We start from the raw sequence: 13,368 nt of genomic DNA, 5'->3' as shown, positions 1-13,368 counted from the left end.
TAGCTTTCTTTTATTTCTTTTTATTTTTTTTTGTAAGAAACGCACACAAAAACCGTGCAGAGAGTGCTTCAGGCTTGTGTTCTGGTTTATATTACCAAAAAAAAAAAAAATCCTTTCAATATAAAAAAAGCATTACAGTAGGGAATACGGGATAAATAAGCTCCACTATCTAATAAAAAGAACATTTACAGTTTCTTTAAAATAGATTTCAAACATCATTATTTCACACGCAGCCCTTTCCCAGGCATTTGTGACGGTCGGTTGAGCATTAAATAAGAGCCGGGAGGCAGGGGGTGCGCAGAGGGGCCGTGGGCTGGCAGGCACAGGCTGCTCTCCACGAGTTACATCCAAGGTGCATGGGCTGTGGTCACAGTGCTACAGCGAAGGAGCCAGCAGCTCCCTCCGGTCCCCGGCCCACCCAGAGCTCTCCAGCAAGCAGGGACGCTCGCTTGAGCCCCTGCTCCCACCAAACTCAGCCATAGCTGTTAAAAACAGATAGATAAAAAAATACAGATGTTTCTCCTGCCTACTGCTCTGAAAAGAGAAAAAGCTACTGTACAACAGAGGGGGCAGCCACGTAACCACGGGACAAAACCAACTACTTTACATGCTTTGCCGTACAACAGGAGGCCGGTTTCTGGGCTTGCTTGTTCATTAAATTCCCCAGGGAGAAATTCCTCCCGCCTGTTACCTACTTGCACAGGTCCTCTCGGATTTGCATGGATCTTTAGAGCAATTTCCACCTCTTGTTTTAAGATGTGCTGCCTGGCCTTTGGTTTCAAGCTGTGCTCCCAGGGGCACGCCAGCCAGCTGCAGAGGGGAGGTGAATTCTCCATCCAGAAAAAAAGCAGAAGGGGGACCAGACAAGGTAAGAGAGGGGAAACTGTGCAAAGGCCAGAACAGTAGAAGAACAAAGGATCTTTTGAAGACAGAGGGACAGCCCTTAGGGAGAGAGGGGATGTGAAAGAGCTAAAAACAGAGGAAATAGTACAGAATTAGGAAAGCCAAAGAGAAATAAGCCTGCAGCGATCCTACCTCAGGCTGATATATTTATGCCTTAGTGCGCTGGCTGCTCTGAGAGTTAATCCCCCATACCACTGGTCATGAAAAAAAGGGCGTTGATTTTGGTTTTTAACTTCAACACCCCTCTCCCCCGCATCAATCAAGGTGTTCTCCTTCCAGGCTCTGCCCTGAGACAGCCAGAACTTTTCAAAACAAACTCAAGGGAAAAAAAAAACCTGGAGGGGTGATGGGGTGGTGTTTTTGCTTTTCTTGCTCACCTGCATCCAAGTTACTGTCTCTGCTCGCAGTTTTGTTCCTCCTTTCTGAATTGCTCTACCAGAACAATCACTGACTAGCTCCTGAGGCAGAAGCAGAACAGCAAAGCTTGCCTCTGTTCGAGTTTGGCTCGTGTGGCAGCCCATGCCCTGTAAGATCAGTATATGCAACAGATTTTTCCCTATCTTAAGAGCAGCACCTGCTGTCGGGTACGAACACTGCTGCTTTTTGGCTAGCGAAATTGTTTTCCTTCATTAACCAACAGACCAGAATTTAATGCTAAAATGCATCATTAAAAACAGGTCCAGAGGGAAATTGTTCAGAAAAGCTTTCCATGAGGTTTAATGCAACATCTGAGGCCACTCAGCAGCCCTGACCTCACTCTGTTGCTGACGGTGGTGCAGGGGGGGCTGCTGCTCTACCTGCCCGGGCCCTCTCCTGCTGCCGAGCAAATTGCTGTTCTCAAATGAAGCCTGGAAAAGCTCTCACACTTCCTTCCTCTTCCTTCGTATCCCCAATTCCCCAGCCTGGATGTTTAGCCAGGAGCTTTGTTTACTACGGACCAGTCTTTCAGCTGCCTGCCACCCTGCCTTGCAGCCTCTGCAGGTGTATCGGCACGGTGCCCCTGGGAGGGCTCCAAGGACACACAGCCCTGCTGCCTTCCCCCTCTGTAAGCCCTACCGGTGGTTACAGCCCTCAGAGGGGCTGATTTAACTCTAAAAGCACTCCTCGACTGTAAAAAGGCCCGAGCTAAACAAGGAAACAGCCTCACTCTGCTTGGGGGGGACCAAAGCGTTTGAGGTCAGGGAGTGAGCTCGTGAATAATGAAGCCAACAGGGGCTGAAGCTTCCCAAAGTGCTCTTAGGCACAGTCTGGGGCCTCAGCACCACCTCAGCCTCTGACCACTACCCACGCCCAGGCACGTTTCTCAAGTTCACTTCCAAACAAATCGGTTAGATAACAACTATCTCAAGTGAGGAAATGCTCTCGACTAACACACAGGCTGGAACAGCTCTGACTCGATGCTTTCCTTGTGAGCCCATGGGAAAACCTCAGGGGAAATCCCCAGAGCAGAAATGATGCCCCAAGGCAATTTAAGGCAAGCAGCAGGGGAGCGGCTGACAAACCTCAGCCTCTCCCATCCAGCACCGTGCCTGGAACTCCCCTTGGGGCAGGAAAGCATGTAGGAGCCCACTGCATGGATCTATGCTAACAGAGCACCACGAACTATATTTATTTTTTTTTTTTTGCAAGTACAAAGTGAAAGGCAAAGGCTGGCAAGATTTAAATGCTATTTCCTCCCCTTCTCAGGAAGGCATCAGTGTCAGCTAATCTTGACCAGAGCCACCATTTTTCCCAGGGGATGGGAACACAGCAGGTAACCACTTGCTCTCTCTTTCACAACAACAAACAGTAAATCTAAAAAAACAGGAAGGTAGGCACCAAATTCTTGACCATCAGCCAGCCTTAGACAAGCCCCATTTCTACACGAGACCACTGTGCCCCTGCTTGAGGCTCCAGAGAAAAGCCAGGCTCACTGAAGTGTTTGACTTCTCTGACAAGTTTCAGGTGATAGGGGCAAAGCTTCCACCAAAGCACGTGTGTTTTCATTTTGTGGCTGGGAATTAAAACCAGAATCGTGCAAGCAACAACTGCCTGTTCCTCAGAGGAGCCACCACCACCACCGCTTGTTTTCAAACCCACCTGGGCAGTCACAGACTTCGGCCAACCTGCTGCCTTATCCAGCCCCTGCACTGCTGTTCTTCAGTCCTTTGCGTCTAAAGCATGATAAAGTTGCAACCAGCAGGCACAGCCTTGCGCTGATGAGCGGGAGAGGCAGTCGTGCTCCTCCTCCCACTCCCCTCTGCAGGCTCTGTCCTTCGTTAGTGCAATCAGCTGTGCTGGGCTCCTGCTCCACGGCTGCTGCGGGTGGCTCTGGGCAAGGGTCTGGTGTACAGTGTAGTGCACATCACCTCAAAGTTCCAGCCCCTGAAGTACAATCCTTTTGGTCATTCATATATTACAACCCTCTTTTTTTTTTTTTTTTTTTTCCTTTTTTCCCCCCTACCCCGTTTTGTTAAAAAAAATAAAGTTTTTTGGATGTTTTCAGGTTTTGTTTCTTCTGATTTTCCTTCCTTCTTCTGAGCACGTGGGGAATGTGTCGGTTCACAGGCCGCCTCTTACTGGATCCCTCGGAAGAGACACATGGCAAAGACCATGGCGAACAGCTGGGAAGGGGGGAAAGAAGAGGGCAAAACCAAAATGAGCAACCACAAGAAACAGCTGCGTCTTCGAGAAGAATGGCAAAGCCCTCCCCAGCCTCAGGACCATTCCCATCCCTCCCTCCTGCCCAGCCGTCAGCGATGTGATGTGTTGAGAGGCCTCTTCCCACCACCCAGGGGAGGCTGTGGGAAAATGTTTTTTGCCTGCAGGGGATTCCCTCCCTTCCAAGCGGAGCTGCTGCTGGCTGCAGCAGCAGCATCTTGCTTTCATTCCCAATCTGCCCTTGGTGTCACAGCGGAGCTCTGCGCCCCACTGCCACTGCCCAGGGGCAGGGTGCACTCGTGGGGGGCTGCTGGGGCCCTGCCGAGCTCCCTCTCCTTTGCACAAGACGTGGGGCTGGGGAAAACACCTGGCCTTGTCCCAGCCATGCTGTCGGGTAGCACTCCTGAGCTAAGGTCCTGTCTGGTGGAAGCCTATTCTGCAGAAACACCAGCAAAGAGACAGATGCTAATGCTGGATAACGGTCCCCAAAGCCTCTGTGACCAGCGTGGCACAGCTGCAAACTGCAGCAGGGCCAACACGAGGCGGCACTGCAGGCTTGCAGCAGAGGTTATTTCCCTGCCTCTTGTGGCAAGGGACCAAGTGCCCGTCTCTCCCCGGGCAATTAAAAACCACAAGCTGATAACACGTCCACAGGAGCAGCTCCCTGCCTCACAGCCAGACATCCACTGGCAGCGCGTGTGTTCCTTATCACACAACTGTACCTCGATGGCCAGCACGCCGATGGCAAGGGCTCCCGCAAGGTACACGTAGGTCTCAAAGGAGTTCAGGATCACGGTGTAGCAGCCCTAGAAAGGACAAAACACGGTGAGAAACACGGAGCAGCACGCTGCGATGCTCTCGCAGCACAGCCCTTGTGCATATGAGAGGTGCTATCAGACCCAGGCACCAAAAGCACGGCTCCCTCTCACTCCCCCACCCAGCCCCACAGCAAGGGAGGCAGCAACCAGCGTGACATTGGCAGGGAGGGGAAGGTTTTGCTGCAGTGGAATGAGAGTAATCCACACACACAATCCCTCACTGACCAAGAGGAATTGTGACTTCTTGCAGAACAGAGGGGAGCAGCAGGGGAGAGACATTTCATCTGCAGAGGGGAGAGACTGAGCACAAAGGAAAGGGCCCTCTGGGCATATGACAGGCAGCTGAGGCTGACGAGGGATACAGGCTATTTATTTAAAGCCAAGGCAAGAGATTCTTGCCTTGTATTTCAGTCACAGCCAGCAGCTATTTCACACCCTGGGACCTTTTCTCAGTGCCTTCCCCCAGCAGGAGCATGGATGAACACTTGCTGATTCCTGAATATAGGAGAATTAGTCATTAAGAACCCATGGCCACGCACTGCTGTAATCCTTCCATTTCTGCAGCAGAGCTACCATCATCTTTAATGTCATTTGTTACTGCTCACACAATTAACAGCAGGCAGATCCTCTGAAAAGTTTTTTGGATGGTTCTGGAAATCATCAGCTTATCCTGGCCTCAGTTCTCCCAGCCTAAAATTCCAACCCACCAGCAAATTTCTGCAAATAGGTCATGTATAAAGACAGAAGTAGATTGGAGTTTGTCCAATATAAAAAGTACCTCTCCTGTCCACGTACACATGCAAACACAGATGTGTAGTCCCATCCATATATCTGGCATGTTTCAATCACATGATTATTTTGCTTTCACCCAAAAAGAAAATGTCTGAATTGCAAAAATGGCATGACACTTCCATGCTGGTGTCCGTCCCAGACCCTACTCACCAGGAGCGAAACACAGAGGAAAGCAAGGGAAAAGCATGGAGGGGACCCACTCATGACACAGCCCCAGGGACTGAAGGCCATTTTGGGGCAGTGGCCAAACTATTAAAATCACTCTTTTGTCACCATGAGGCTGCTCAGCTGCAGCTCTGTTCCTGTCATATTTCCAACACTGTATTACAAGGGCTCACAGAAAAACTCTTCCCATAGAAGTGTTAGGCCTCGGCATTACTGCTTCATTACTGCTTAGGAAAAGCTTTTTTAGCTTTTTTTTTTTTTTTTTTTTTTTTAAATCAGCTTTATCCCTGTTTCTCAAAACGCATTTCTTTCTCCTCCCTGCTGTTTGTCATCTCTCCTTCTCTCTCTCTTCCCTGTCTATTCGTGGCAATCAGACCTGGCAGATGCAGTATGGTGCTGTCTGCTATGATCTCTCACCCAGCGTGCCTTTGCCAACCGTTTCCAGCTGCCAGACAAGGAACAGCTCATGAGCTGCTTCCAAACTCCTTTACTCCCTTTCACAGTCTGTTTTCATCTGCTGAAAAGAGGACCGCTGCTTAGACCGGAGAGAAAAGGAGGCTTAGACACGCAGTCAGCACAGAGTTCAGCTGACTTGTGAATGCCGAGATGAACACAGTCAAGAACTTTGCTAGAAAAGTTTTTGAAACTTTAGGTCTTGGGGAAAATATAAAGAAACACGGCTGGTGGTATCAGGGTCAACGACTTTACTCTGAATTGCCTTGTTCTAGTCTAGCATAGAAAAGAATTGCTAAGTCAAGAAACCTGCTCAGAGAAAAGCCCTCTTTTTACTGTAATCACTAAAAGGGCAGAGAAACACAGCTTTCCAACACTTCTCTACCTTGGGAAGCAGACATGGTTTTCTGTGGCTGTTTAACCCGCAATCTCTTCGTTGAATATGGTGTTGATGAGTAGTCTTTGTGAACTAAACTGGAGCCCCTACCACGGCCTATAAGAGCCAAACTCATCCCATCATCACTGACCTGTGCTGGCTTGCCAATTAACTTCTTCTCAGAGACAGTACTAACCTTCAGAGCCACAGCAAAGCTTGACATGAACTTCTACCCCACTTCTTAATCCCCTGGGAAAGTTTCCATTATTTCTGCCGATACAGCACAGCACGGACTTAGCAGTCCACACAATGAAGGGGGATGTTCAGAATCAGACATATCCACGACTTCAAAAGCTGTTACCAGTGTAAGCACAGTTGCAAGCTGACCTGCAGTCAGAATGGCACAACCTGCTATCTTCACAACCCACCCACAGCTCCCACAACTCCTTTTCCTGGCATTTGGCACCCCTTACCTGTCGGTTCTGAAATCTCTCGACGCCTGTGAGGCAGGCTTCCTTGTTAATAAACATCCCTTCCCGGCTCTGGAGTTCTCGCTGGCAACAAGCCTCTGGTGTTGCCTCTTCAAAAGAGGCGTTTGGAAGATGGGGGACAGCTTCAAAATCTTCTGGTCCATTCACTCCACAGCAGGCAAACTAGAGAGAGGCATGGAAAAAAAGGAAGACAGTTTATGCTTTGCCCTGAAAAGAGATACCGGAATTCTCCCAAAGACCTGTTTTTGCAGGGATCAAAACTTTAGTCAAAGCAGAGACAAAACAATTGCTGTTTCCAAAGAAGTGGGTTGTGCTTGTACCTCGGAGCTTCTGTTTCATCAAAGCCTCTTTATGAAGTCCCACTGTTCCCATGTCACACTGTGGACTCTAAGGTACCACTGGGAATATTGCCATGATCTACACAGGGCTTTGGAGCACATCCAGAATGACTTGCTTGAGATCACCCAGCAAGTCTGTAAAAGAGCCAACAGTACAATCCAGGCTCCCGACTGCCCGTTCTCCCATAGATAATGGTCAGGATTGTTGCTGTTCAAAGGCACTGCTAGGTGATCCAAGAAAGCTCCCTTTTTAGGATTCAAGTCAGGTCCTTTTTAAGGATTCAAGTCATAGTCTGTCTCCTTTCAGTCAGCAAAAGGAAATGTCTTCATTAAAATCCTGAATCAGCATGAAGGGCAGCAATCATCTTTTTCTTATAAGATTAAAATTGACTTTTCATCTGCAGAGCCCGACATCTTACTCTTCATTCCTGAACAGATACAATGTGGGCTGTACTGAGCCCAAAGTTCATGTGTGTACACACAGACACAAGCACACACAACTTGCAGCAGACAGGAAGGAACAACTTGTAGCAGATAAGAAAAATTCCAATTCCAATGACACAGCCAATCTTTAATCCGCCTGATTAGGACTGTAGTAACAAAGTCAATTTTGATTGCAAATATTTCTGCTTTGAAAATATTCCATTAGGCATACTCCTGCCTCATCGGTCGCCTACCAACTCATTTAACAAGCTGTAGTAAGAAACCTTTAATAAGCACTATTTCTAGCTTTGTGAGCTGGGAACAGTACCAATGGCAGCTCGTGTAGAGAAAGCCTGTCTGCCAAAGGAATTGTCACCTTTGTCCCACTGCTGCCACCGCAAACCCTGGTGCTGTGCTTGACACAATGGAGTGGTTGGGGCAGGCTGAACCCAGGCGAGCTGAGGGTGCTGGCTGAGCACGGCACTGATAGCTGACCACCAGCAGCATGGGACTGGCGTGGCCTGACTTACCGTGATCATGACAGAGTTCCAGGTGGCGGAGAAGACATCCGTGTCGTTGTTCCTCAGGTAATGCTTCTTCAGCTCCTTGGTGAAAAACTCTCTTGTCAACTGAAACACACAGACACAGGCGGAAATGCAAAGGGTTACTGCCAACTTCTCTCTTTAAAGCACATCTTTTAATATTCAGGGCTATTTGAAAGCATTTCAGAAATTAAAACAAGACTAAAACAGATTTTAGGGAGATCTTCAAATCCACATCCAAATAGTAGCTTAACTTACTATGTTACTCAAGGTCTGCAATCAAGGCATGATTTTCCCCTCATTTTTCATTTCAAACCAGTTATCTTCCTACTAGCATCAGGGAAACTCCATGTGTGAGAAAGGAGAATCAAGCCCTAATACCAAACTTGCTGGGAATGAAAATGAATTAAAACACATGGAATGAATATGAAATGTTCAAGTCAACTTACAAATCAGAAAAAAAAGACCGTTTCCCTGACAATGCCTTAGATCATCTAAACTCACCCACACATGTGAAGAAAAAGAAATCCCCTTTTTATATTTCCAGTGTTTAGATAATTTAAACTTTTTTTTCCTAAGGTCAACAATAAAAACTAATGGAATTTCATTTACTCCTGTTTACATTTATAGTAAAATAGAAAAACCAAGCCAACATTTCTGCTCAGACTCTCCTCAAAAAGTTAGACACCTTGAAATTACATTTACGTAGGATCACTCTCCGGGGGACTAGTAAATATTCAAACTTAATAGTCTCGTTAAATTGAATACTTTGATTCAATCTTGGGCCCTTTCTATCACTTCAGGATGAAAACTTCAAGGAATCCCCTTTTCAGGCTCCCAATAGGCCTTGACTTGTGTGGGCCCCTGGCTAAAATACCTTCCGAGTTGATCCACACAGACATCATCCCTATGCCAGCGCAAAGCCTCAGTGTTACACACATGCAGGATTGGGAATTAAGCTGCTCAAAAGAGAGTTTTTTTTTTATATTTTCTTTCCTTTTTTTTTTTTTTTTCTTTTTCTTTTTCCTTTTTCCTGTTGTTCACACAGTGTAGCAGTATGTGTTAGTGCATCTGCAATGAGTTGGTTTCAGGTTCTTGATATGCAACGTGAAATACCACACATACACATACATATGCATGAGATGTATGGGGTGGGCACAAAAGCACAAGCACAAGCTTGGCTGTTCCCTTTGTAACTATATCACAAAACTTAAGGAAAGTCAAAAAGGCTGTGGTCATTCTTTAAAAGACCCAGAACACCATTTAATATTGTTTCTCTTTTACAGATACAAACTAAGGCAAAACTTAATGACTACATAGACACTGGGTAAAACTTTGTCACAAAAACTTGCATGGCATAGGGAGCTAAGTCTCACTACCTTTTAATGAGATTGTCTCAAAAAAAGTTCCTAAATCACTTTTAACTCATGTTTTTTTGCTTCCAAAATATTCAAATACCAGAGGATCATAGAGGACTGGCACTTTCCGTTGTGAATTTGGTGTAGTAAGGGGAGGCCAGGCTTCAAGATGCAGAAACATGCCCTCAGTCTTCTCCTTTCCTTCCCTCTCTGCATACTTTACCCACCCAGCATCCTCGCATGCAGAGACAGCAGCACATTTTTCTGATGCTTGTCTGTTTCTGAAGCACAGACTTTGAAACTGATATTACAGTTGGTAATAATCCCAGCCGGCTGCCTTTGGCCGGGTCTAAAACAAAAGAGTCATTTAAATATAAAGTGAAACCTTTATTTTGACAGCAGCAATCCCAGAGGAAATTGTTCAGAGTTTGTGTGAGATTTTTACGAGACTTGGCCCAAAACAAAGCCTAGTGCTGGAAGGGTAAGTCTGCCAGGAAAATAACTGATTCCATTTCATTGTTCTTAAACGGTTTGTCCTGAACATCTGAAGTTCAGAAAAACGTTAAAAATCGATCAGCAGAAGTGTCTTTATTCTGTTAAAAAATTGCTGACAAAGGAGGACAGCAGTCAGTAAGACAGTCCTACACGCATATCCATGGTCCCCCTGTTGCTGAAGCCAAGGCTGCGCACACTGGAGTACTGTGCAAGCACTGCTCAGAAGGGAGAAAAGGACCTAGTAATAAAATGACATCTTCCACACACGCTTCTGACAAAGCAGATATATCAGCCACAGCCGCAAGCAATAAAGAGCCATTCAGTCGTGTTCCTTCCTAGTTGATCAGGGGAGAACATCTCCTGTACAGAAACAGCGCGTATGTTTACACACCAGTGCATGAAGTGACCACCAGTGAATGAAGTCACAGAATCACAGAACTGTCTAGGTTGGAAGAGACCTCAAGATCATTGAGTCCAACCTCTGACCTAACACTAACAAGTCCTCCACTAAACCATATCACCAAGTTCAACATCCAAGTCACCACCACACCGTGCTTCACTGACGCTTCCTCTCACGGCCAATCTCAACAGCAAACATCTCTTTTCTCCCTTCCTTCTGCGTCTAAATTTCTTTTACTCCCACAGCTATTAATAATTTAACTCTGCTGCATGCTGGGGAGCTGGTTTGCATGTAAAACCATACAAGAGAAAACTGCACCAAATGTTATCTGGAAAGCGAGCAGATAGAGCGTGCCCTTTTCTTTTGTCTCATTTTCTACACCCAGCGTGGCTACAGCCATAGGGACTGGTGCAACGACCATCACTGAACCTGGTAGGCCTCCAGGAAATGTTGGTTGCCCAAATGTGCTCTTACCACTGCAAGCCTGGAAAGTAACTTCTTGTTTCACAGGGAAGAGAAAAGCACATCTGAACCTGACCTTAAATGACTACTGTGAAGACTTCTTCCTGACACAGGGTCACTGGGAGATCACCCCACGGGCATTCTGCCCAGCCATCTGGCTAACCCAAAGATAACAGCAAAATTAGCTGCAAGTAGTTACCCAGCCAGAGGAGCTACCACCAAAATACACAGCAACAGCAAAACAAGTTTTTTGTTCAGAAGAAACCCTAAAAGAGGACAAACAACAAGAATTTTCAGACTGAGTTTAACTTCTGCATGGAGCTATCTGCAGCTATGTTGGAATCCTGACACCCTTCATTTCTTCCCATTTCTGCCTCTTCTGTCAGTCATTCTGACAGAGTGGGAAGCTGGTGATGCAAACGAGACAAGCTCAGGAGAGACAGCAGAGTAGCTTGCTCCCCTGCAAGTTTTGCCTCACGAACCATCACCAGATGTCACAGAAGTCTAGAATAACCACTGCGATCTTATCTGGCGAGTGCCACATCCCCGTGCATCCCACGGCTGCCAGGGAATGGAAGATGCCGATGCTCTGCAGGACTCTCATGGCTGAGGGAAGAAGGCACAGCCATCCGACACACAGGACACATTTTGTTCCTTGTGCCTTTCCTAAGCTCCCCACAAACCTGGCTCACCGGGCAGTGCGTTATCTCCCCTCTGTGAAGATCGTACCTGGGCCTGCCGGGCAGCGCACGGGCGCGAGGCGTTTCTACATGTGCGGTCTGCTGCTTGTGCCGTACCAAAGGAATTCCCTCAGAGCTCCTAACAGCAGAGCTGTAATGACCAGAACACACCAGACCCCCCGGGCTGCAGCCTATTTACAGAGCTGCAGCTATTCCCACAAAGGCATGGTCTCAAAGCCTAGGCTGTAATGGGGCGCCCACACTGTGTACAAAGTGAGTTTTTTTTTTTCCCCACTGTTCAAATCCAAGGAAAAGACAAAAGACCACCAGCTTATACAGGGGAAAAAAAAATGCTCCCACTACCTCTCCTCGGACTATCCTACTGTACAAACACCGCACTGTTTTGCCGTGAGCTTTTTAAGTATTGATTCTTTGCTTACCAAAATCTCTTAATGTGAATAAAACTAAAAGTATATCCTGGCTCAAGAAAATCAAAATCTGATCATCATTTTAAAGGTCCTTACTTGCTCATGCTACACCTCTGTGACAATCAATACAGGAAACGCGCTGTAAGTTCTCTTACTGCTGGCAGATGCCAAACAAACAAGATAAAAACTAACAGTCACTAACTAGTGACCACCATCACTAGCTGATGTTTTGTCACTGCCACCACTCAGAGTCGTATTTCAAAGGTGGGCTGCCTTGAGAAGGACGAACCTACTTCAGTCAGGCTCTTCTTTGTGCATGTGGGGATGTGGAAAAATGCAGAGACTCTTGCAGGTTTGAGAAACAATGAGGCGACGCTTACTACTAGCATGGGGGGGGGATGATGGGCATATAATAATATGCACAGGAGCAGTGCAGAGAAAGCTACACCACATAAAGCTGTGGAGAGAAGGATTCAAAATTTGTAAGCAAGGCAACATGCAAGAGAACCATTGATGGGACTCAAAAAAGGACATGGGGAGGTTTGGTCAGAGCAGGCTAGGGGGCGTGTCTTACAAGCAGCATTGAGAGGAATCTGGCAAGTATTAGAAGATGAAAATTCAAAACAAATATTAAAAGATGCACAAGAGAGTTTTTAGCACAGCAGACAGAGCAAGCATTGGCTCTGCTGGGGAAACGGGAGGTTTCACCATTAATATTAATATTAAACATATGCTATATTGAAAAAAAAAAACAGTGCTTTTAACCTTAGTGTGACTTTATTATAAAGCTTCTCCCTGATGGAACATGCACTTGGTTTGGCTGTGAAAGAACCGAGAAGACTGAAAACTCCAGGACTTAAGTGGTCCCCCAGCATATATATCTTTTGTACATAAACCATCCACCTTGCACATGCCAAACTAGTTAGCATTCGCTGGCTTGCTGGCAGTTCTGCAGCCTGAAGATAGTAATGAAGCAGGTTTGTTGGCATTTGAAACAAACAGTCACTATCAGCCACCATCTGAACACCACGCTCCAGCTGGGTACAATCCCACTGAGGTTCATATTTTGCCCACCATAGGATACTTACATTTTCTCTGAAGATAAAAGCCAGGATTGCAGCTGAGAGCTCCGCCAGGAAGATTAACAAAATAAACATGAAGAACTACAGGAGAGAAGATAGAGGAAAAAAAGAGACATACCATTATGTGCATGCAATAGGCATTAGGAACACAAGGTTTGCAAGTCACCAAAGACATGGAAAATATAACTGAGGAAATTTATTTTCCTACCAATTAAAAACAAAACAAAACAACAACAACAAAGAAACAAACACACACAAACAAAACTACGAGACTATAACCTGGGGCAGTTGTAGCCCCTCCTCTGATCATATCACAGGACATGGGAGCTCACAGCACGTTTTGGCTTGTTCTAATGGGTAAAGCAGATAAGGCTTATCTGCTAAGGATCCTTATCATCCCCTGATAAATCTGCACCAGGTTAAAACAGGAAAGCCTATTTTAATAGAAAAAGTTATGTGATTGTGTAGATGCTCATATAGGGTTGAGCTGTCCTGACACAGTGGGGGGAATTGATGCAGGTA

General features: G+C 46.4%; 1 protein-coding gene across 13 annotated transcripts in view; it reads right to left on the bottom strand.

The window, feature by feature from the left end:
- Nucleotides 1-8: 8 nt before the first annotated feature.
- TSPAN18 (tetraspanin 18) overlaps nt 9-13,368 on the bottom strand; it is a 118,652-nt gene continuing 105,292 nt past the window's right edge. For all 13 annotated transcript variants that reach the window (XM_072039055.1, XM_038179415.2, XM_027459241.3 and 10 more), the window contains 5 exons: nt 12,853-12,927; nt 7,930-8,028; nt 6,621-6,800; nt 4,266-4,349; nt 9-3,506 (listed from right to left, as the gene is read on the bottom strand). In XM_072039055.1, the coding sequence (XP_071895156.1) occupies nt 3,459-3,506; nt 4,266-4,349; nt 6,621-6,800; nt 7,930-8,028; nt 12,853-12,927 (486 nt within the window). In that variant the 3' untranslated portion in view covers nt 9-3,458. The remainder of the gene's footprint in view (nt 3,507-4,265; nt 4,350-6,620; nt 6,801-7,929; nt 8,029-12,852; nt 12,928-13,368) is intronic.

Source organism: Anas platyrhynchos, chromosome 5 (genome assembly GCF_047663525.1).
Source record: "Anas platyrhynchos isolate ZD024472 breed Pekin duck chromosome 5, IASCAAS_PekinDuck_T2T, whole genome shotgun sequence".
In the NCBI taxonomy this organism is placed as follows: Eukaryota; Metazoa; Chordata; class Aves; order Anseriformes; family Anatidae; genus Anas; species Anas platyrhynchos.
The sequence above is the reverse complement of the archived record's forward strand: the minus strand, read 5'-3'. Positions and strand labels throughout refer to the sequence as shown.